Genomic DNA, 26,842 nt, shown 5'->3' on the forward strand with positions numbered 1-26,842 from the left:
TCGGATTTGTTTTGTTTAACATTCTTATCATGAATTCAGATTTAATATTTTGTTACGGTTTTAGACTGATTTTGATACGACATGTACGGATATGATGATCGTTCTTGTCTACGTGACAGCGTGATAAAACGGTGTCCGTCACTTTCTATCCTGCGGTGTTAAAAGGTGACAGTTATTTTATCACGTTGATAAAACCATCCATAATAGGCCGGCTGGACGAGGGGTCCCTTTGTTTCCTACAAAGTTTTAAGTCATAATGTATTGTTTGTCATATTATCATTAGTCATAAAACTGAAAACGTTTTCTTTTTGGGGATTTCGTAAGGTTATCCTATAGATAAGTTAGGTTAGGTTTATGACAATCGTGAAAAGTGGCGCGTTTCTGAACCAAATAAATTATGACTAACGAAAATGCGGGCAAACAATACATTATGTTTATGACTTGAAACTTTTTGAGAAACACGCCCTAATAAGAGACCCCCTGGGCGATCGTCTTGGGATTATTAGCGGCACGGCTAGAGGTATTGAAGAGGCAAGTCTTTAGAGTTCTTGGCCATCATACTACACAACAACAATAGTAAGCAATTTAGCATGTGACGATCATTTATGTAATTTCATAATTTAGTATATAATAAGATATTTTGTCTTTTTTTTATAATTTTAGGAGAGTTTTTGCTCATTATTATTTATTGTTTGAAGATTGCTGTGCATACTTATTTTGGATGGCATTTCTATATAAAACCTATCACTTTTATTGTAATCATGTATTGAATGTCGTCTGTATAGTGTGCCTTATAAATAAAATAAAAATAAATATAATTAGCGCGCATCTCACACGCAACTTTCACTTCATTTCGCATGCACCAATCAGCGTGATTCCAAAATCGCATCGAAATAAGGGGCTGTGCACAAATCACGCGAGGTGTTTTCGGCTACTTTTCGGCCCCCACCCCCCTCACAACCTCACGTGTATTTTTTTGTTTTTTTTTTCATTCGACCTAATTTTAAGATAAATAGTATTGTATATAGAAAAACTTGTTTATTTTTCTATTTTCGTTAAATAGACTCGCTATTTTGAAGTGCAGAGTGAAGATTTATGTTTAACGAAACCGAGAAAAAGTATATATACTCATGTGGTAGGCTTTTTTCTTAATTTCGTTCACTGTAGAAAAATAGACGTGAGGTTTCCTTATACCCCCCCTCCCCCAACGTGATCTATCGTGATTTTTTCGTGACCCCCCTCCCCCTATCGAACCTCGCGTGATTTGTGCACAAGCCCTAAGATCCCAACCGTGAATGGTGCTCTATCGAATTTGTTTTGTTTAACATTCTTATCATGAATTGGTTTGGGAACCGTGTTCCATAGTAGGTCGTGTAAAATTCTATGGAATAAGTTTTATCATTAGTATTTTTTTTTGCGTGTAAACATCAAAGGTTATGGGTACAAATGAGACAAAGATAAAGACAGCTATAATAGGCCGACTAGGAACGAAAGAATAAATGTTGGAATATACTTATATGCAATAATCTTATCCCGTAAGGGATTCGTATAGGAAGTGCAAGCTCGAACTTCTCACCCTTAGTGTTGGTCAAAGACGCCTAGTCTTTCTAAGATTGCATATACTCGAGAATTTGGGACGGGTAGCCAAGAGGTCCAGGGCAGAGCAGCGTAACGGGTAGCCTAGAGGTCCAGGGCATAGCAGCGTAAGGTGAAGACGCCTGTTCGAATCCGGCTTCATCCACTGGAGGGCTTGGACAGTTTTTCTATAGCATGTGACATTTTATTTCACACTTTACACACACACACACACACACACACACACACACACACACACACACACACACACTATACACACTTTAGGTATATACCTACAAAGTAGTGTGACTACTTAAAAAAAAATATTAGATTTTTCCCAAGTTTTAACTACCTATCTATGAACCATATAAAAACAGTATGGTGCCGCTAAGGTCGTATATTTAGCTGCGCATCTCTCCGCGCTCGGAATGCACTTTCATCTCAGTCGAGCGGCACGCGCTGCTGTATTTAGGTCGCCATAAGTATCTGGTGTACGTGAGATTGTTGATACATGCTAATTGAGGATTAGTTAGGGGATGAAAGGGAAAATTTGTTTTAATGGATAACGTAAAATGAGGTAACTTTAGTCAACTTACAACTATGGTCCAAGTTCAAGTTCTAGTAAAATATGTATAAATATTTTTTAAATTTTAATGAGTATCTAATATAGAAAAAGCGAGTACAAATCAAAAAGGCTCGTTGATAATCAACGTTAAAAACAGTTGTATTATAGAGTTAGGTACCTGATTTTACGGTACGTTATCTAATAGGAGTCCCCAACCCGCATTGGGCCAGCGTGGGGACTATAGCCTAAAACCCTCTCGTGCTTGAGAGGAGGCCTGTGCCCAACAGCAGTGGGGCGTATATAGGCTAAAGCTAGATTATTATTATCTAATAGGTATACAAGAGTAAGAAGTTACAGTTTTTTTGTGACACACAATTGTATTGCTGACTGTACTTCTTCTCATTTGCATGTCAATCAAGTACTTCTCGAGATATTTCTAATGAGCCTTAGTTAACTAGTTTACTCTGAAAATATACTTCTGTTTACAATTTTGCTCGCCGGATCCCTTCGGCTACTAGGGATATTATATACTAAAATTATCTGCTATGGTACATGGTAGGTACACGACATGGTACAGTCGACGTCAAAGATATGTTTACACCTTTGCACCTTATCCTCTTTTTTAATAAGGCGAAAAGTGTACCTAAACATATCTTTGACGTCGACGGTACACAGGGAAAATAAATGATAATTAGACACGTTTTCGTGATTTTTTTCTAATTTCTCTTCATGCCTCCTCAAGTTTGTTGCTTTTAGAATACCATAATCATTATGGGCGAGGATAGCCATGCCAATCATTATCATATCAATCACCACATGAAAGTATTTTATGATGAGAGGCGACCTTTTAAATTAAGAGGCATCTTTACATAATGGTTCCCACGAGAAGAATTCGCGTTTCGAATTAAGTAATATTACGCAACGTCTTTGTATAAAATGTTTAATTTCGGTTAATCTGTTGTGTTAAACGTGGTGTGCAAAATTCTTGCATTTAATGCCCCTATCTGAGGGCCTAACGCGAACACTGAAGTTCGCAAATTGCAGGCATGCTACTCTGTCACAAATTACGCCTTAATTGGAGTAAAAGAGAAAGATGAGAATCCCTTCGGTCGTGTTTTAAAATTCGCCACTCATTGCGAATCTCCTATTTTTCTCACTTATATCGTAAATAACAAGTATTTTCCAATATAAGTAACAGTAATCCATGGCATGTTAAACCAGTATGGTACATTGGTACATATTAATGTTACAATGGTAACTATTAATTATTATTAGTGATCTTTACCCTGACAGTTCATTAATTCAAAGCTCGGCTCCAGGCTTTGTGATTTAGTCGAATAACTTTCACTTGATTACGTTTTCATTTATCATTCTAATGCTGTGTTCGTGTTGTAATAACTGTTTGTTATTTATGAGTCGGAAGTGTCGGAACACAAAATTAAATTAATAAAAGAATTTTGCACACCACGTTTAACACAACAGATTAACCGGAACCTAAAAATTGTATACAAAGACGTTGCATAAATATTACTTAATTCGAAACGTGAATTCTTCTCGTGGGAACCATTATGTAAAGATGCCTATTAATTTAAAAGGTCGCCTCTCATCATAAAATACTTTCTTGTGGTGATTGATATGATAGTGATCGGCATGGCTATCCTCGCCCATGATTATGGTATTCTAAAAGCAACAAACTTGAGGAGGCATGAAGAGAAATTAGAAAAAAATCACGAAAAGTGTCTAATTATCATTTATTTTCCCTGTGTACCGTCGACGTCAAAGATATGTTTAGGTACACTTTTCGCCTTATTAAAAAAGAGGATAAGGTGCAAAGGTGTAAACATATCTTTGACGTCGACTGTACCATGTCGTGTACCTACCATGTACCATAGCAGATAATTTTAGTATATAATATCCCTAGTAGCCGAAGGGATCCGGCGAGCAAAATTGTAAACAGAAGTATATTTTCAGAGTAAACTAGTTAACTAAGGCTCATTAGAAATATCTCGAGAAGTACTTGATTGACATGCAAATGAGAAGAAGTACAGTCAGCAATACAATTGTGTGTCACAAAAAAACTGTAACTTCTTACTCTTGTATACCTATTAGATAATAATAATTTAGCTTTAGCCTATATAGAGGGTTTTAGGCTATAGTCCCCACGCTGGCCCAATGCGGGTTGGGGACTCCTATTAGATAACGTACCGTAAAATCAGGTAACTCTATAATACAACTGTTTTTAACGTTGATTATCAACGAGCCTTTTTGATTTGTACTCGCTTTTTCTATATTAGATACTCATTAAAATTTAAAAAATATTTATACATATTTTACTAGAACTTGAACTTGGACCATAGTTGTAAGTTGTAAGTTGACTAAAGTTACCTCATTTTACGTTATCCATTAAAACAAATTTTCCCTTTCATCCCCTAACTAATCCTCAATTAGCATGTATCAACAATCTCACGTACACCAGATACTTATGGCGACCTAAATACAGCAGCGCGTGCCGCTCCACTGAGATGAAAGTGCATTCCGAGCGCGGAGAGATGCGCAGCTAAATATACGACCTTAGCGGCACCATACTGTTTTTATATGGTTCATAGATAGGTAGTTAAAACTTGGGAAAAATCTAATAATTTTTTTTAAGTAGTCACACTACTTTGTAGGTATATACCTAAAGTGTGTATAGTGTGTGTGTGTGTGTGTGTGTGTGTGTGTGTGTGTGTGTGTGTGTGTGTGTGTGTGTGTGTGTGTGTGTGTGTGTGTGTGTGTGTGTGTGTGTGTGTGTGTGTGTGTGTGTGTGTGTGTGTGCGCGTGCGCGTGCGCGTGCGCGTGCGCGTGCGCGTGCGCGTGCGCGTGCGCGTGCGCGTGCGCGTGCGCGTGCGCGTGTGCGTGTGCGTGTGCGTGTGCGTGTGCGTGTGCGTGTGCGTGTGCGTGTGCGTGTGCGTGTGTGTGTGTGTGTGTGTGTGTGTGTGTGTGTGTGTGTGTGTGTGTGTGTGTGTGTGTGTGTGTGTGTGTGTGTGTGTGTGTGTGTGTGTGACATAAAGAGGAAGACTTCTTCATCATCTTCCTCGCGTTGTCTCGGCATTTTGCCACGGCTCATGGGAGCCTGGGATCCGCTTGGCAACTAATCCCAGCTAGTTTTTACGAAAGCGTCTGCCATCTGATCTTTCAACCCACAGGGTATACTAGGTAGGGAATGCAAATCGGTTATTTTCGGTTATTTTTTGTATGGAAATTATCGGTTATTAACCGAAATCGGTTAATAACCGATAATTTCCATACAAAAAATAACCGAAAATAACCGATTTGCATTCCCTAATACTAGGCCTTATTGGGATTAGTCCGGTTTCCTCACGATGTTTCCCTTCACCGAAAAGTGACTGGTAAATATCACTCTCTCTGGTTAGAGGAAAACTCTTTTTGTCAATTGAAATGTACTAATTTCTACTCGTTTACGTCCTAGATAATCTTTAAATTAGAGCACTAATATAGAGGAAATTACTATAATGGCATTCTTTTTAATGTTGGATACGGACTTTATGACAATTATAGAACTGAAATATTCATCATGTAAACTTACTCGCTGTAGAGAACAAAAGACATCAACGAGCCTTTAACCCAACAAGCCTCCACTTCGTCTCGTCTTGTCAGATATTATTAAACAAGTTTTAGGAAGTTACTTATACTACTTGTACTCGTAGTAAAAACACGGTTTTATCAGGTATCAAATGCGTCTTGCCTCTATATACCAAACTCTATAGCAGATTCTTAAAATCTTAATTGTCGAGCCGTGATTTCGCCGGGGCAATATCGCGTGGCATTATATAAATATGTCAAAAATTTGCCTATTTATACAGAAAACTAATACATAATCTCACGGGCGTAGCCAGGGGGGGGGTTTTGGGGGTTCAAACCCCCCCCGAAAAGTTCAGAATACCTATTAACATTCATAGAATTAAAATAAGAACAGGCGTGCGGCATATTACCTATAGTATACGGTGGTTTGGATTTTGGATTTCTCTCTCTCTCTCGCTTCGCTCGCGTTTTCAATTACTTTCTAAGATATGACAAAGGTGACTTTCGGGTGGCGACTGCAGCAGCATTACTCTGTTGCTACGTTACTGCTGCAGCACTGTCAATTTTCGTGATAAAATTATGTGACTGATTTCCATACTAAAAGTAAAAATGTACAACTGTCTATCAAATTGCGTTTTTATATCGAAAAATTTTCGCGCTCGCTCCGCTCGCGTTTTCAATTACATTCTAAGATATGGCGACTACAGCAGCATTAGGTACTCTGTTGCAAAGATACTGCTACGGCACTGTCAATTTTCGTGATAAAATGATATGACTGATTTCCATTCTCAGCTGTAATGAACGTCACTCAATTTACCAAAAAAAAATCAATGTAATCTTGATGACCCTAGGGAGAGGGGGCACCATGGTCTAGAAATGCTTAGGGCATCAAAATATCTTAATCCGGCACTGGTCGTTTGCGGAGTCAAACGATTTGGGACTCGCATTTTATACACATTTCCATGCCTTCCCGAAAAAAATCGAATCATTCGCGAAAGTCTCGCAACGCATTGAGGTTACAAACGGCACGCGCTCTTCCTCAGGAGTCTGAAGAAGACCACGGTGAGTGGCGCTCTAGCCAGGCAGGCCGCTTCGCTTTCGCTCGCGTGCGTATACCTTACTGTATCGTCCGATATACACCTACTCTGTCGTTAAAATCACGTGTAAAATTATAATAAGGGCGAAAAAAACTATTGATTTTGGAGTGTAGTTTTATTTAGTGGTACCTAAAATATTTTATCTGGTCTACTGTCCTCTAGCATATCCATCTGTCAACTTTACTTCAAGTTCCGCCTCCAGGGGAGAGGGAGAGAAATTAGGATTAGAAATTAGCCGCTTACTGACACAGACAGAATTCCAGGCGGGCGAAACCGCGGGCACAGCTAGTCTCTAATATTTTTCTTGTGTAAGGGTTATTTTATGTACTTTTAGTCGTTTTATTTTCTTGAACCCCCCCCCCCCCCCCCCCCCGATACTAAAACCTGGCTACGCCCGTGCATCATCTTCAAATCCAAATAGTTTTTGTCACAGCAGGATTGAATGATGAATGTGAATGATCGTTAGAGAACTCGGAGAAACCGATCGTTTCTTGGAACTGAGATTACCGCAACCAGCATCGTAGTCAACATGCCAATCGTTCTCGCTCCGTAGTGAACGAAACGCAACTGTCACTGTCGCACTAATATGGAAGAGTGATAGAGAGAGACACAAAGCGTTTCGCTGTCGTAGCGCAAGCGATTGTCACCTTGGCCAGGCACCCAGTCGATTGAGTTGATGTGCGTTAAGGACAAGTGCGGACGCTTTACATAACTGTTACCTACTTGCGATGTGGGTTAGTGATGAGTTTGAAACTAAATGTCATACATACATGTACCTATACAGATTTGTCCGTCAGATTTCACTGTATTTGGTGGATAAATCTACCTATTCTACTACTATATACTACTATTCTAATAATATGCCTAACATCCGCCATACATTACTTTCCGCTACACATACAACGCACACATCTGTACATATATTCCTAATAAATAAAACTCGCTTAAAAATTTTATTTATCAAGAACCAATAGACAGATAGAGCCAAAGAATTTTCACATAAAAAAATGTAGGTCACAATATTAAGGGCAATACTAAACTTTATATCATCTTACATAAACTTAAACGCACCATAAAAGAACACCCACATTTCATCAAAATACGCTAAGATGCCGTAATGCCTTGTATTATTTCCCATGAAGATACGATCACACACGGTTTTACATATTAAGTAACAGTCAAACTCCCATAAATAGTGTTAATTGAATTGTATAACACGTCGTGTTCAATTCTAAGGCTTCTAGGTTTAGTTCTTTTGTTATGTAAAATGTCTAGAAACTGGTAGATTTCTTTGAGTTATTGTTGGAAACGTTCACATATGTCAGTTGTAGAGAAGGGATTAACGTTTTTTGACAGTATTATGACATGTGTGTATATTGCCTTATTGTTTGTTTAAAAATATCATTATACGGGCTCAGGCAGATTTTTTGTGATTTGCATGTATTGCATGTAATATGTATATGGTTTCCTGTCACGCGGCAAGTAACCTCTACATTTAAAACGGCTTAACCGATTTAAATATCTACTAAGGAAAATTAAATAGCCCTTGAGGGGTTAGTATTTACCTAGTATTGCCTAAAACAATATCGCAGAGAGAAAGTAAAGCCTTAACGGGTTTTTACTTTGTATAATGTAATTATAGATGTGACTTTAAGAGTACCTATAGGTATAACCAAATGCCTCTCATTTGGCCAGTAGGCGATGTTAATGACCATCAGATATATCAGAAATACTTGATGACTTCCGGTACCTTGGGTCATTGATCCAAAGTGACGGAAACATCGACCGAGACGTGAAAAATAGAATAAATGTGGGATGGATGAAATGGCGACAGGTCTCTGGAACAACTTGCGATCCACGAATGCCCCTTAAACTTAAGGGGAAAATATACAGAACGATCGTGAGACCTGTTGTAATGTATGGATCAGAATGCTGGGCGTCGAAAGTAGCGGATGAAAGAAGAGTGCACGCAGCGGAAATGAGAATGCTGAGATGGATGTGTGCAGTGACGAGAAAGGATCGTATTAAGAATGAGTATATAAGAGGAAGTTTGAAAGTAGCTCCAGTAACGGAGAAAATGAGGAGTACTAGGTTAGCGTGGTATGGGCATGTAATGAGGAGGGATGAATGCCATATAGGCAAAAGAATGTTAGGGATGAATGTTGATGGACGGAGAGCGTATGGTAGACCCAAAAAACGATGGATGGATTGTGTGAAAGAGGATATGAGAAAGAAAGGAGTGAGTGCTGAGGAGACGAAAGACAGAGGAGAATGGAAGAGAAAAACATGTTGTGCCGACCCCACATAACGTGGGATAAGGGCAGGGGAAAGAAGATATATATCAGAAATAATCAGATTGGTCCAGGTGCTTACAAATATCTGAAAAAGCCTCTAAGTCTATTATGAAGACATTATTAAAGTGTATGTTCAGATATTTTTGAGCGCCGTGGCCGCCCAGATGTCTGATAATAACTTGCAAAACGAAACGCGCAATATTAATCTGACACAATTTTGTTTGCACATAAGTCATATCAGTCAAAATGTAAGTATACAGTCAGCAGCAGAAGTTGTTAAGGAACACCTAGGTGTCCAAAATGATCTTGCCGCGACTTTATTGTTAAGAGAATAAGAGTCTGTCAAGGTGATTTTGAACACCTCGCCCTTTTAGCAACTTCTGCTTCTGACTGTACATAACTCTCGTTACTCTCGTCTGATATATATAAGAGAAATCTGTGAAAAGGCCTCTACCTTTACTGGCCGTCTCATTACGACTCTAGTACCTACAAACAGCAACACTGTTAACTGTCCATCGGTACGTAGACCTTATGCCTTATGTAATAAGGTTTACAGGTGTACAGTTAACAGTGTGGGCGACTGACTGTACACGATTAGGCTAAAATAAATCTATGTTACTGTATGCTTTCATGTTTCTTGGCTATTGAAAAGCCAGTCACTTTGAAACTAGCTAAGCGCTTTCTACTCATAAAATGTGTATTTTAGTTCCGTGTACCTAAAACAAAGTGTTTTCACATATTTATTAGTATTTCAACACAACAAAAAACAATACAATGTAGTTTTAACAACTACCTTATTATCTAATAAAAAAAAATCTACTAATATAGCGTAAGCTCTCGTGTGTAAGACGGTCCTATAAAGCAGCGGTCGGCAACCTTTTAGCAGCCAAGGGCCAAATAGTAGTTACCGAAGTTGACGCGGGCCGCACTTTGTTAATATTTATGACTTTATCAGACATTGTCGTTTGTCAATGTTACATACAAAATAGCCAGAGGGGCTCGCGGGCCGCTTGTTGCCGACCGCTGCCATAAAGGATGACTCACGCTAGACCGGGCCGGGGCCGGGTCCGAGCTTCCCGCACTTACTTTTCTATGACATGACATGCGATTACATGATGTTTTCCATAGTAAATGAGGCGCCGGAAGCTCCGGCACGGACACGGCCCGGTCTAACATGAGTCATCCTTAATAGTCTTTATTCCAAGCCAGCTCACACCAAGCTAACATGGCACCGACTTAGTGAGCAACCGAGTGTGGACGCGCCACCATAAACGTGAAATTCTAATAGCTACCAAGTTGGTGCAGATTTAGTTTAATTACCATACAATTTAATTACCGTAAGCGCGTTGCGTGAATATATTTAGAGATTGAAAAAAAAAATTGCTGCATTTCGTTGTAACAGAGGGGTAATATTGTATTATATTTTGAATACATTTAAATAAATAAATAAATATCATAAGGACATTCTTACACAAATTGACTGAGTTCCACGGTAATCTCAAGAAGGCTTGTGTTGTGGGTACTCAGACAACGATAAAATACAAATACATAGAAAACATCCATGACTTAGAAACAAATGTCTGTGCTCATCACACAAATAAATGCCCTTACCAGGATTCGAACCCAGGACCATCGGCTCCACAGGCAGGGTCACTACCCACTAGGCCAGACCGGTCGTCAAAACATTCAAATCTCAAAACTTTAGGTCAGGTGAGAGTACCTTCTGTACTAAAGTAGGTACTTTTACTTATTCTGTGCCTAAGTATAGGTATTCTATTGAATCACGCCTTTGGCATGACAATTGGTAATGGGAGTTTCCAGAAAACAATGAAAGTGCTTTCGAAGCGCTCTCTATGCTGTTTTAATATTCTGTTTACGACGTGCACTGGTAAATAATTCGTAAACATTATGATTATTCGACGGTACATCAAAAGAAACAAATTTATTCTAACAAAAACACTAGAAGTGACCTATTTCTAAAATGTGTTTGTATTTAATACGCTGTTGGCAGATTTGTATGGTTCCCAGGTATTCCAGATCTCCTATTTACATATGTATGTAAATTGTATACCTATCTACCTACAATAGGTATATGATAGTAAACATACCTAACGTCACTTTTCCACATGATTCCCGTATTTTGTTTCCAATGTCTGTCTACCTACTAATCGGGTTTTATTTAAGCAATTAGTTACTGATTGCCTCTAGAAAGAACTTTTTAAAACTGTTTCATGGTCAATAAATTTCACGAAAATGCCTATAAAAAATTAAACATTATTAATTTATAAGTACGAGTATACTCTTGGATTCTCCGTGTCAAGTAGATATACAGCTACATGAAGATATTATGACACCTTTTTTGTGTTATAATTACAGTCGACCATTTTTTTACATCACTTCAGCTTATTAACATAACAAACAAGTGCTCCAGTTCCAGTCCAATAATTATAGAAAAGTGAGTAGCCATTAGCAATATTAGCATAAAAGCGAATAGTATACCTAAGTAGGTGCGCAATGTTTGATAATGAGGTAATTTGAAACCAAAGAATTGTCTATGAATATATTCTTCTTTTTCTTGTTTTTCTTTTCCTTAAATAAATGCAACTATGCAATGCAGCGATGCTGTGCTGAGTGCTGACACATGAGGTGTGAATGGTGTGATCTTATACCTTTTCAAATAATCATATCGGACATAAAATGGTGTCATCTATCGCCGATTGCGGACACTAGCGCCAGCTCATTGTTTGATTTCCGAATTTCGTCCGATGTTGTAACACGGACATAACGATGGTATGACTATTATGACGACATTAATAACGCCCACGATGTTGCTCAAATACGTAACTTTTATTTTGTCCAAAACGGCATTGCCTTACTTTGGATTAGTTGTATCTTGAGGTATTTAAAAAATAAGTAAACAAAATCTATCTTCAAATGGCTTCTTAAGCCAGTTGAGGGTACGAGTAAATGAAAACATTACATGATCATTTGATCAAATAATGTAGGTCAAAGTCAGGTCGTTCAGTGACAGATCCAGGTGGTTTTGTATTGAAATGAAATGAAATGAAATGAAATGAAATGAAATGAAATTATTTATTGTCAGACCACAGGTACAAATATAAAAGATGTTAATGGTGATACAAGTCCTTTTCCGCAGTCTACCATATTTATGGTGTACAATATTTAATATCATGCACTATCTACATGCAGTCGAGTTAATTACAGTATTTACAAATACTACATAAAGTCCCCAGTTTTGTGTCATTACATTACATCTTAATAAAAACCTAATTAAACCTAAATTAGTCATTATTATTACCTTAATATTTTATAATTTGCCATTATTATTTAAAAAGTCAAGTGGGGAATAAAACATTTTGCTCAGTAGCCATTCATTAAGTGCTTTTTTAAATCTAGTATTGTCAAGGTTCTTAAATACATCTGGAATATTGTTATAAATCTTGATTGACATGGAAAAAATGCTATTTTTGTAAAAAATCGATTTAGTTTGATGCGTATTTACAAGTTTGTACTCGTTTCTCAAGTTACGATGGAATTTATCGTTCCTTTGATATAAATTAAGGTTTTTTTTTACAAACATAGCAACTTCTTTAATATATAAACAAGGTAGTGGTAAAATCTTATACTTATGAAAAAGAGGCCTACAGGAGTCTCTTTGAGATGCACCACAGAGCGCTCTTACACATCGCTTCTGCATCTTAAAAACTTTTAACCAGTCGGTGGAGTTTCCCCAAAAAATTATACCGTACGTGATGCTAGACTGGACGTAACCAAAATATGACATTAGTCCCGCTTTTTCCGATGCATTATGTATCAGCCTACGTATCGGAAAGACAAACTTTGAAAGTTTTGAGCATAGTTCGGTTATATGACATTGCCAATTACAATTACTGTCAAGTATGAGTCCAAGAAACTTAGTTGTCTCTGACTCTGTAATTGCGTCTGCTTTATGCTTAGAGGATATAACCAACGGAGACGCCATGTCTAAAATTTTCGGTACAAAATAGTCTGCCGTTTTTTGCGGGGGAGGGGCACATCAAATGTATAGGTACGTCATGTCAGATAAACGTCAGTGAGTGACGTGAGTGAGTGTGATGGTTGACATGTGGTTGACCATTGGCCGCCTATTTTCGACAGAGGGGAACGCCGAGGCTTTATGCGATATGTTGATTGACAAACCTGGCCTACGGCTCGTATGAAATTGGACAAAGTGAGTTTTAGACAAATTTATGCTTAATTCATTGTTTTCCATCCAAGAAATAATATCATTAAGAGTGTTATTAATTTCAAGTTCATATTCTTTTGTTGTGCTTGAACATCTTATTAATGCACTACTGTCATCAGCAAAAAGTACTACTTGATTGTTCGTCTGCTGTGGGAGGTCGTTTATATAAAACAGGAACAAGAGAGGGCCAAGAATACTGCCTTGAGGCACGCCTCTTGGATTAGGTCTATATACAGATCTTCTTGTTTCAATGGTATTGTTTTTGGAACAGTAGTAATTAATCTCAGTACATTGGAACCTGTTTGAGAGATAACTTTTTATCCACTCGAGTGCCTGCCCCCGAATACCGTAACGCTCGAGTTTATTAAGCAATATGGTATGGTTAACGCAGTCGAAAGCTTTAGACATATCAGTGAAGATCGAGGATACGTGAATTCGTTTGTCTATGCATTCATGAATAGTTTTCAGCAGTTGAAATATAGCAAGATTTGTAGACCTGTTCCTTCGAAAACCACATTGTTCGTTTGTTAGTAGGTGGTATTTGTCAGAGTACTCGATTATTCTATTATACATAAGTCGCTCAATCACTTTAGAGAAAATTGGGATCAATGTTATAGGCCTATAATTGCCTAGTCTGGTTTTTTCCCCTTGTTTGAAAAGTGGTTTGATAATTGACTTTTTTAGTCTTTCCGGGAACATGCCAGTTTGAAAGGACAGATTTACTATATGCGCCAATGGGATAGATGTTAAAAATGCAGTATATTTTATCGTTTCTGTACTTATATCGTCACAACCTACCGCTGTAGTATTGTTTAGTGATTTTATTGCTCTGAAGACTTCTTGAGGAGTAACAGGAGAAAGATATATACTAGTTAGGTTATGCTCTATGTTTTTACACGGGTATTTGGTTGGTTAAACCGGTTAAACAATAAATGTTAAAACTACCCATATTTAAGTACCTAAAAGATACAGAGTATAATCTAACGTTATAGGTATCATCAGAATCTCAGGGCAGCCGTTTAGTAGTAATAACAATAAGGGATATAGGGAATAGGGATACTACACGTACAGAGGCCTATTGCATAATAAAATACAAGCTAATACTGTTATTGATTTTGTATGAAAAAAAAAAATTTAGTATTAGCTTGTATTTTATTATGCAATCCGGCCCAGGTGAAAAATACGACCCTCCTTTTTCAGCTTCGGCGCAGTCGACTAAAACGTACAACTGCTAAAATCGAATTCGAAATGTTGTTATTTAATAATTATTGTACCTACCTACCTTTTTACTACTCTTATAACCAGAGATCGGACAGATTGGCGTCATTGCTCGCAATAATGTGGACATGACTCCAGATTTGATTAAATAATTAATCGTTTAATTATATTTTTTTTTCCTGAGATTAAATTTTGTTCCCTATAGTCAATAAATAGGACTTAAATATATTTTTGATATAAAAAAATGAGTACCTACAGAAAATATGGAAAACGTACTGATTATTTTCTTTAATAAATTTACATTATAAGAAATCTTTGTGTTATTTATTGATTAGGAATCAAAATTAAGCCTCAGGTAAGAAATTAATTAAATGATTAATTATTTAATCAATTTTGGAGTCATGTCCACATTATTGCGAGTAATGACGCAAATTTGTCCGATCTCTGCAGTTATAACTGAGCGCAGTGAATTACACTGGCAGTTGCTACCTTTCGGCGCTCCCAGCCTTCGGGCAGACGCGTCACCTCTCGACTTCCACTTTCACCCGCACGCGCATCACCGTCTGCGCGCGAGTCGACCGGCAGCTTTCCGTTTCGTTCCCGTGTCGCGGTCACATACGAGCATTTTCACACAAAAGTGTACCATTTACTTTTATTAGAAAATCCATCAACTTTTGGGTTATTTTTACTTAGAATCACGAGGACTATCGAAAAATATGTCCGTTTTGTAGCTCATTTTCACATACATTTTGTATGGACCGTTACAAAACTGACACCCAAAATTTGCATGTAAAACTGGGGACACTTTTTTCTTTGTCTCATTCAATAGTACTCGTGATTCTGAGTCTACATAAATAACCCAAAAGCCAGTTGAGGGTAGATGAAAACATTACATGATGAAATAATGTAGTTAAAGCATGTTACAGTCAGGTCGTTTCAGTGACAGATCCAGGCGGTTTTGTATTTGGTTGGTTAACCAATAAATGTTATAACTACCCGAAAATGTACAAATTATTTGTTTACGTTTATTTAAATACCTAATAGAGACTGTATATCTAGGTATTTAAATAAACGTAAACAAAATGGCTAATGTCAGAGTAATGTGCCGTTTTAGCGATTACGATCATTTACCACGACTAATAGCAAAACTTCAGAGAAACGTAAGTGTTTAATATAAAATAAAACAAACCCGGATTGTGCGAGTCGGACTTGTCCCCAACTCTCCGAAGGGTTTCTTTGTATTTACATCACTGTTTTTCACAAAGTTTAGATTTTTGTCGTAATGTCGACCCACGCTTGACCTTCTTGTAGGTTTTCCTACAATTCTTAGGTATTGTAGGATTAATAGGTGAGCAATTCTCAAAAAGTTTGTAAATTTCGATCACATCTTAGATTTTTATAAAAATTGGAATGCTGGTAAAGTACATGAAGCTGAACAACTTCCACCATGTTTCCCAAAATGTCCCAGAAAGTTATTATAAAACTTTCCTGTTTTGTTACCAGATTTCCTTACACATTAGGTAAAAAAAAGGAATGTTCCTTACACATTAGGTAGAAAAAAGGAATGTTTCTTAGAAACTTTCTGGGACATTTTGGGAAATGTGGTGGAAGTTGTTCAGCTTCGTATAGGTACTCTACCAGCATACGTTTTTATAAAAATCTAAGATGTGATCGAAAAGTACAAACTTTTTGAGAATGCTCAAGTATATGTAGATATACAGTGTGGAAAGATAAGTCGGGCCCTGGAGGGAAACTACCTTAAATCCTTAAGCTGGCTCATTTTACTTAAAGGAGACATTCCTTTATTTTTAAAAAGAAACAAAACTGCATTTAAAGATTTTTCTTTTTTTCTTCAATTTGGCTTGTCTAAAAAAATCTTGAGTACTAAATATTAGATTTTATGGATATTTTATACGACAGACGAGTGTAAGACCTAATGTTTCTTGGAGAAATGTTATCATTTTATTAACTGTATCGACTAGTAGAATAAAATTACGAGTGTTTATTTTTTGGAATTTTTAGTCGGTTCGAGTCCCGGGCGAGGCAAGCGAGTTTTAGAAAATCTTTGAATGCAGTTTTGTTTCTTTTTAAAAATACAGGAAAATCTCCTTTAAGTAAAATGAGCCAGCTTAAGGATTTAAGGTAGTTTCCCTCCAGGGCCCGACTTATCTTTCCACACTGTATAAAGTAGATTTCTGTATTTTTCTAACACAAATCAAAATATTTTATTTGTATAAGTAAATTGTTATGTTCCCAAGTGTAGTGGGCTGTAAAGACCCCTAATTTAACCTATCCCAAATGTTATTACCCCCGTATCCTCCAGACAGTCCTTTTCTCCCACCATTCTCACAAAATATTTAGTCACATGCGCAGATCTGTCTTTAAAACTGTGCCCATTGCGAACATTGAAAATCGAAATTTCTTTCTCTATCTCTGCATATACCAGCGATAGAGAGGTAGATAACGATTTTGACTTTCGATGTTTGTGGTGCTCTGTGCCGTGTGAAGGATTGCCTGTTGCCGGCATTCTAACAAATAAATTACCCAGATTCAGAGCTACAGGTGAGTCAGGAATATTTAATACGTTTAATGGTTTATATTAAGACATTTTGCCTTATCATAATTTACCGTGGTTCTATATTTAGCGTTTTATCGTCACGGTAAAGGGTGTAGGCGACGGACCTACCAACATTTGAGCTGCGTGCGTGCTGGCACGTGCCAGCCTGGTAGTCTGGCCAGAGGGCCTACCGCGAACACCGAAGTTCGCAAATTGCGGGCATCCAATCAAGGCGTAATTAGAGTGACTGTAAAAGATGCTTGCGCTCACGGTAGGCCCTAGTACGGATACCGTTGCCAGCGCGCGTCTTTTTGTTGAAGTACCTATGTCATAGTGCGACATAAAATAGTAGAAATTAAATAAAATAGAACTAAAAAAAACCATACTAATTTGTTGCCATGTACATTTTACGTCAAAATTGTGACAGTTACGTAGGAAGTGGAGCCCTCAATAATTTTCTACAATTTCTTGTCAGAATATAAGATTTTTCATTATGGACGGTAGAGGAAGGACGACAATCTCTTAAAATGGCAGAACTGTTGCAGAAGTGTCCAGCTATAAATAATAGTTCCAAATCTCTCCAGAGTAGCGCTAGAGTTGCTAAGAACGTAGGCGTTATTGACTGAGTGAATCAATGATTTGAATTTTTTTTATCAGATATTCTAGATGGTGAGGCGCAACTAGGGTTACCAGATGACAGGAATTTTCCTGACATGTCAAGAATTTTGGCCTTTTGTCAGGAATGGGGACGGAACACGAAAATGTCAGGATTTTTTTGAATTGATAGACTTTTTTATAAAGTACCTTTTTACTTACTTAAATTAATCCAAAAACATTGTAAAAAAAATAATGAATGAAATCCACTCAACTTATCAAAAACTTCGTAATTGTTACACTTCGTAACAAATTACTCAAGCATACATTAATAGATTTCTGATTCTGATTTAGAAATCGATATCATGTCTAATATTCGCATTTGCAAAGATAACAATATATGTATAGTTCGTTTTCTTTAGCATTAGAAAAAAGGTATACAATCTTGATGTGTCTTTTAATTGAAAAACACGTTTTAAAAATAAGTCACTGCAAATATGTAACAATTATGATTCTAGTACAATCATTTATATTCTTCTGCTGTCATAAGTAATAATCACTGATTTTAAAAAAGCGTTTTTCAATTAAAAGACATGTCAAGATCGCTTACCTTCTTTCTAATGCTAAAAAAACCGGGCAAGTGCGAGTCGGACTCGCGCACGAAGGACGGAACCCTTCATGCGCGACCATAATGAAAAAAAAACGGAAAAAAATGCAAAAAAAAAAACGGTCAGCCATCCAAGTACTGACCACGCCCGACGTTGCTTAACTTTGGTCAAAAATCACGTTTGTTGTATGGGAGCCCCATTTCAATCTTTATTGTATTCTGTTTTTAGTATTTGTTGTTATAGCGGCAACAGAAATACATCATCTGTGAAAATTTCAACTGTCTAGCTATCACGGTTCGTGAGATACAGCCTGGTGACAGACAGACGGACGGACGGACAGCGAAGTCTTAGTAATAGGGTCCCGTTTTACCTTTTGGGTACGGAACCCTAAAAACGAACGATAATAAGAAGTATCCTCTGCATCTGTGGTTAAAAATAATGTATGCACCACTTTAGGGCCGCGTACCGCGTTGGCTATCGGCTCAATCGGGTGGCCATCGCTAACGGCTAGCCCCCAATGTCAGGAAAAATATTAGGAAATCAGGAATTTTGTCAGGAAATTCTAAATTAGTATCTGGTAACCCTAGGCGCAACCTGTATAAGGTTTTTTGACGGACACTTTTTGACACATGGAAATTGTATTTCTTACCTCTACCTTCCATATTCTTCATAGTTCCTTGCTGTCAACATATGAGCAACAATATACACGTGTCATTAAGCAATTATATAGGGTTATTATGTAGGGTTGTGACGAACGAAATGATTTTTTACGATTCTCGATTAAATCTGGAAAGGGCATATAATCGATTATATTGGTGATGATTTATATCTTTGATTTATATTTTTAATTATACATGACTTCACAATTGGACGCGACTGAAGCGATTTGACACGATTGCGTAATTGATTCGGTTGATAAGTTGTTATTTTTATAACATAACAATATGTATTATATGGTTTTGGTTACTTGTGTCTATTATTAGTAAAAATACTTATCTTCATAGATTAGAATAAATCATAAAGGATGACTCACGCTAGACCGGGCCGAGGCGTCCGAGTTGTCATTTTCTATGACGGCTGTTCGGTGATCACGTGGTAGTTTCCATAGAAAACGAAGCGCCGGAAGCTCCGGCCTGGCCCCGGCCCGGTCTAGCGTGAGTCATCCTTAATAATGATTTATTCTAAGCTCCTTACAAATATTTAAAAGCTCTAGGTTATAGTAATTAATTAAAAAATCTAAAAAATAATCATACAAAGGGACATCGCTGTAATTAATTAATTTAATTATACTGAGAGGGAAATGGGGACTACTTTTGTATAAAAAGGCGGTTGCGTGGTCGTTCACTTTTCTTTTTAACCCGATAAAGTAATAATCCATATTGCAGTAATAATCCATATTACTGTAATATGGATAATATGTACTTAGTTAATCCCTTATTTTGTTTTGACATGAATGGATAAAATTGTTGACATAAGATTAATTATTTTTACGTCATTTTTTAATTTTTATCTATTAAATAATATTATGTAAATATGAATGACGATCATAATATAAATTCATGTAGATAACTCTAGTATAATTTATAATGTAATTTCATATTATGAGAATAAATATCGAAATCTATGTCCGTACGAAATCGGCTTGCCGTGAAGTCACAGTTTTGTAGCAACGCTATCTCTGTTTATATATTTTTAGGGTTCCGTACCCAAAGGGTAAAAACGGGATCCTATAATTAGTTATAGGATTAGTTAAGACTCCACTGTCCATCTGTCTGTCACCAGGCTGTATCTTATGAACCGTGATAGCGAAACAGTTGAAATTTTCACAGATGATCTATTTCTGTTGCCGCTATATATTTAAGTGGGGCTCCCAACCACAAACGTGATTTTTTACCGTTTTTAGGGTTCCGTATTTGCGTAATGGTATGGAGACCTTCGTGCGCGAGTCCGACTCGCACTTGGCCTGTTTATTTTATATATGTTTTTTATCTTTTGCAGCACCATGACCATCACACTGATAGAACCCGAAGACCAACTCGCAAACCTCAATGCTTTGATATCCAAATTTTTTCTGCAATCTAAGGCCATAGATGACTACATGGCCCTCGGGGATCTCACAAATGATGAAGATGGGGACGCGTTGAAACTTGCCGAGGTTTTATTCGAAACATATCATAAGATAATCGAGGTCCAAGAGCTGATGAAAGAGGAGGATTTGCCGAAAGGCATTATGACACCGATTTTTGATTGGACCGATAAATATTTCGAATGGCGTGACACGCAATTTAGCAATTTCCTTAAGGATTATAATCTAGAATTTTTGTTCAACCCCAACACCACAGAACAACCTGAATAGGTGTTGTAAACACCTATACAGGTTTATATACGTACCCTCGCCCATACCTACTGTAACCACCTGGCCCCTATTTCACCACAGTGACAGGAGCGACAATTTGACAAATGTCACTATTGCTGACGTCACAGGCATCCATGGGCTACGGTTACCGCTTACCATTGGGCGGACCATATTCCTATTTGTCACCATCATTGTATTATTTAAAAAAAAACTTTATTATATCGGCTAAAAATAGGTATTTCTCTTGCGAAGTTTATGATGGTGATGATGACAGTTGTCACAAGATTTAAAAGAATTTTCGGTAATTCTTGACAGGAAATAAGTTCTCTGTCGGAATTTCGTGACAATTGTCGTGCTTCTTGTGACAATTGCCATTAGCTTCACAAAATAAAGTACTTATTTATTGGCGATATAATGGAGTTTTTTTAAATTAAGATGTTGGTGGCAAATAAGCACACCGCCCGTCCGATGGTAAACGGTTACCGTAGCCTATGGAGGCCTGTGACGTCAGTAACAGTGATGTCGACAATTGTCGCACCTGTCACCGTGGTGAAATAGGGGCCTGTTAACTGTCCATCGGCCTTATTATAAAAGGCATAAGCTCCATCGGTGGACAGTTGCTGTGTTTACCTTTTGTGTCCAAAATACGTGTATACAAATAAAAATATGTCAAACTTTGTAGACTGTTTTTATTTATTTTGTTTTGTAATTAATATAATTGTCATTTAATTTGGTTATTGTTAGCTAATCGCAGTACGCAGATCGTATTTGCTACCAGGGAGATTTAGCGATTTAACAATTTCATTACCTGTTATTACAAAATTGCAATCAAAATACGCCTCGAGAGCGGCGGGCGGAACCGCATCATGGCCTCTCCAAACGCCACCAATAATCGCATGCGATTTGCTATGCCCAAATAGGGTTGGCCGGTCGAAGTATTTAGCAGATTGCGCCAAGCATAGCTTGCCCTGTCAATCCCTAGAATTATGTAAAAAAAAAAATGGAATTTTATGCCCTGGATGCCAGCCCTTTAAGCCAAATCCTATAGAAAAGGGGGCAAGCTATGATGGCGCCATCTATGCAAACATTTGACAGTTGCCAACCCCATTGGGGAATTTCGTTAGTGCGGCATTGGAATCGATAAAATTCGTTGCTTCTACTTAGCCAGCAATATCTAAAATCGCATGCAATTTCTTGCAACGTCTGTAGAAGCCTTAAGCGTGATAACCGCGATAATATTGTAATAGTAATAATTGTCAAGGGAATTACTTAGTAATTTGTATATTATCTGTGCGTAGGCAGAGCCAGGCCTATTTTTTGCGAAACCCGGATGGCTTGACGCAAGAAACAATTTGATGCCCTGCCGCAAAATGTGGTATTGCATTCATCGTAACTTGATGCTGTGCCACAAAATGTGGTACTTATCGCATTCTGAGTAACTCAGCCTGTGGTTTCTTATGTAAGTGGGTGTTTCTTAAGGAATCTCAGGACGTCACCAAATTTGAAAGAACACTTAGGAGACCTTTATTGAATTTAGTTAGTGTCTAGATCTAATGTTGTAATGTTTACACAATTGGGTAATTTCAAGGTTTTGGTGTTAATTTATTTTTGCTGATAGCCTAGAGGGTGTCTATATTAAATTAAATTCAATTTAATCTAAAATGCGCCTTTCAATAATTCCAATAGGACTTTAAAAGCAGGGTTCGATTCTACTCGTTAAACTGTACTTATTATTGTACCAACCTTGTACTTATTATGGGATCAACCCGAAAAAACATATTGGCTGTTTCACACATTTTTGCTGATCAGATGTCGATGTTTTCTATGGGAGAGTTTTTTGCGATTTCGGGATTGGTAAGTACCATTATAAAAGTAGATCAGTTTTGCGAGTAGAATGAAACCCTGCATTTAAGGCCTATAGTGGACGGGCACGCTGTATCTTTCGAAGTACCAAACTCCATAGAGGTATAAGTTACATATTTACAATAAATATTTATCCTAAATTAATTATCCCAAGTCTTTAATTTCAAAAGACGGTATTTTACATCTTACAAGGGCGCGAGTTTTTAATGAAGAATGATAATCAACTACCAAGTCATTACCCTCTCTGATTCATATACAAAGTAAACCACGCATGCAGAAGTTAATTTACTGCATGAACAACTAGATTGCTCTCTCAAACTATTTCATAATGAGCTGAAATCTTGTTAAGATGTCTTTGATGTGATATGATACATCGAACATTCTCTCTGCATTAAGAGATAAAAATTTCACATTATGCAAGACAGTTTTGTAACTGAAATTTAAACTCTATGTGTCTATCTATATTCTCGAATTTATTTTTAACATATTCAGTTTGGATTGAAAATGGTTTCAATTTTTAGCTGTGTCGTTTATATAACATGTGTGCAAAGGTCACGCTCTTCGTAATGGAAATGATAACTTCATTTCATCCAATTTTAAAGATTTTTTTTACAATGAAAGTGTCATTAATAATTTTTGAATAAAACAAAAAATGAGAAAGTGACAAAACTAGGTTATAAGCAGGTAATACTTTTAACCTGGATCATATATCAATTTTTAAAAAGGTATTCGGCATATCACTCATTTATTGTTGCTGACATCCGTTAGATATTTGAACTATTTCTACATCTCACTCGTTTCTCTGATGGTTGAAGATTTAGCTCTTGAATTGTGACAATAATAACACATTACCTATGTCAAACCAAATCAATGACTCATGATTTAGCTATACAATTTCGACAATCCTCATTGTTCCTCAGGCAAATCAAGTATTTAGGTAAGGATAATAATTACTTGCTACAAAGTTCAGAAAGAAAGTCAGCACCCGCACATTTCCCGTATAGTTTTAAACAAGAAGAGAAACAATAATTGAAGGCCGTTAAGCGGGCATTGTCAAAACGTTTCACTCTCTACACATTGTGCAAATGTGCGTTGTGTGAAGTTCAAGGCGTTAAAGTCTTGGGTTTAATATTTAAACGCGCTTCAATGTTGCGCATTTTGTTTGAAATAGTCTCTTTAAATTTCTATGGTACTTGGTATGTTGAAAAGTAAGTTTGACAAATGACCAGAAACATGCTATTGAGTTGAACAACTGTTTTCCCTTATTTCATACAAAATTCAGCCATAAGTAGGTACCTGACAAAATACCTAATATAAAGCTAACTTTTTTCATATTATTTAATAGACTTTGGCGAGTTTCATATTCAAAAATCTGCAGAAACTTATGTTTTACAAATAAGATGTCACCGAAACAAACAACTCTACTCGTCGACTTCAATGGTAGAATTAAGACTTCGTATACCAAACTATAATCGCATACTTTTCAGTATGGGCCTTCATTACGAAACACTTTATTGTACAATAATGAATTTGACCAATCACCTGTCGCCGCGGTCAAGATAACAAAACCAAACAATAGAACATAAGATATCAACGAGCTTCTTTTTCAGTAGGTCGATAGGTACCGTAAAACGGGGTGAGTAGGTTTCGCGGGGAGAGGTGGGTTATGAATGGGGAGAGAAGGTTTGAGAGGGGGGTGAGAAGGGATTTTAAGGCTACTGCTACAAAAATAATGTATTCCAATTTGAAATTGAGCTATAGTAATACGCATAATAAAAAAAATCGACCCAACAATCTTCCAAAATCACCTGTGTATGAAAACCCCTCTCACCCCAAATACGAGGCACTACGGGGTGAGGTGGGTTTTCCTCTTTATCGTCAAAGTTATGAAATGGAACTACCCAAAATAAAATAAAAACTAAAATACAAACGTCCGGAACACTTATTATATACACCATTCAGTTTTCATATGTAAAAATAAAATGTTATCGAGGTTTTAATTTCAGTTTTGACCCTACTCACCCCATTTTACGGTAGTTTATTTAGTACTATAATACAAATAGTAGAAAAAGTATTACTTTAGTTGACTCGTAGAAAAAGTATTATATACAATTGTGATATAATCAAACTTTTCAATCGCGTACCTAACTCGGCCAGCTTCGTGGCTTTAACATGGTACTCTACTGAAAAGCTCTCTATTATATCACGATTGTATAAAATAATATTATACAAGCATACATATACGTCAGTATTGAACATAAAAGTAAACTGGTCGTTTAGTGAAACTTTACGACATATAATATTAAACAAACACTTTAGATAACATTGCGTAATACGCCATTATGTCCGTTATTACACAAATATAACAGGAAAATTAACTTTTACGTATCTTTAACTCACGATTCTATGATTATGTAAATGCGTTTAGCCGTTTTTAATTACCTAGTGTGCAAATTATCTGTGTAAACGGCAGTTTTGGAAAGTGCCACACGATACGATATGGGGACTTTCTTTTATCGTAGAATCAGTAGTAAATGGTAGTAATTATACGATTACGTGACATGAACTTTCGATGTTATATCGTGAACCTGGTAAAAAGCTAAGAGCCTTATGTTATGAGGTAATTCAAATTTATTTTTATGCTTGAGAATAATTGACGTAGGTGTTTATTAATTATTTTATATAAAGCTCAAAGGTTCCTACGTAGAAATTTAATGTTAAGATTTTTTTTTATAATGTGATTTTAAGATGCTTTTAATAGATAAAGTTTGACGTTCTAGTGTACCTATACTAGATTTAATTTATAATCGATAAGTATTAAATAATATATAACGTAGCTATTATTAGGCCGGGACCGCATCACCCGCACCAATGCGGCCCCTCATTTTCGAATTCAAATGCTAAAGTAACTTATCATTTCATTTTTATTTTCCTCGCAATATTTTTTGTTATAAACGAAGTTAAACAAATACATATAAATAATAACAAATAGATTTTTTAGCTATAGTTTGGCAAGCCATTTACGTCAGTAGATAAATGCGTCAGATTTGAAAAATGTAAGCGCAAAGGGTCGGTCGTTCATACAAAATTTGTATTTCGCGCTTATTTCTACAGACAGAGTGGATTTGCTAGAGTATAGTTTTCCCTATGGATTTAAAAAATCTATTTTTTTGAGGCGTGGCCACTTCGATAAAAAGACGCGATGACAAATTATAAAAACATGCATGTTTACTTGTGAAACACTCGAAAACATACGGGGTATAAATCGTTTTTATTCTTGCTCCTGTTACAAAACCAATCCTAAATTATTATTTTAAAAAAATCACATTACTGACCCTAGGTCCGGTGATGGCGCAAACCGTATGCGCCAGCAGCAAAAACAACCATAAGCCTCTCATGGTGCACTACCAGTCATCACACAACACAGTCCACTAATCCAACAATGCACAATCACCAAAAACTAGTCTCCTTAAACGATTTAAATTAAAAAATCAAAACGGCACTGAAAACTAGCGGGAAAATTCATAGACAATTTGTTTTTTTTTACGCGCGTGGCATCGGCTGCGCGCGGCGACGGTCGAACGGGCTGTATCGCGAGAAGAGAGTGTGTCTCCGTTTTACCACCCCTACTCTTCTGTCCCCTACTTGTTTCGAAAGGATTCTTCAGATGAGAATATACATTCATCCGTAATTGTGGATGTTAATAGAATGTTGCATAAAAACCTGTTTAGGAATTTTCCGTTTTTGGGTCAGTTGCGGAAGAAATGATGCGGTGAGATGCTGGGGTCATTGGAACGATATACTAATCATCTTCTAATCATTTGCAATTCGTGATTAAAACGTCAGGGTGTCTAATAAACCTACGAATTGCAAGGCATTATTTATTCACGCAAAGTTTAAGTAGGTATATAATTGGGAGTGAATAATTTAACTGAACAATACATTTTCGTGTCTTCTCATCTTTTTATTTATTATTATTTTTAACGGAAAAATAACGTTTTTTTTATGCTTAAAGGCCTTAAAGCAAAGCACTAGGCCAATAATAGCAATAGGTCAGAATATAAAGTAACGAAGAGGCTCCAGTGCCCGACACAGCTCCAATAATCGACATTTTCATTCATAATGTCATAGCAATAAAGTTGACAGCAAGGTGTCAACTGTTGGGTCTTAACATCTCGATTATTGGGGTGTTTACGCTATATAAACCCAGCTGTCTTCAAAAGTCAAATTCTTCAAATTCTTGATGACAAATATGAAAAAAATACTTACTGCGCTATTTGCTATGAA

The 26,842-nt window shown here is 36.8% G+C and overlaps 1 protein-coding gene across 1 annotated transcript in view; it reads right to left on the minus strand.

Annotated features, from left to right (window-relative positions):
* The window catches only part of LOC134790912 (uncharacterized), a 35,541-nt gene extending 9,296 nt beyond the window's left edge, over positions 1-26,245 (minus strand). The window contains exon 1 of the mRNA XM_063761911.1: positions 25,891-26,245. Within this exon, the coding sequence (XP_063617981.1) occupies positions 25,891-25,953 (63 nt within the window). The 5' untranslated portion in view covers positions 25,954-26,245. The remainder of the gene's footprint in view (positions 1-25,890) is intronic.
* Between the last annotated feature and the right edge of the window lie 597 nt (positions 26,246-26,842).

The sequence above is a fragment of the Cydia splendana genome, chromosome 5 (genome assembly GCF_910591565.1).
Source record: "Cydia splendana chromosome 5, ilCydSple1.2, whole genome shotgun sequence".
Lineage (NCBI taxonomy): Eukaryota > Metazoa > Arthropoda > Insecta > Lepidoptera > Tortricidae > Cydia > Cydia splendana.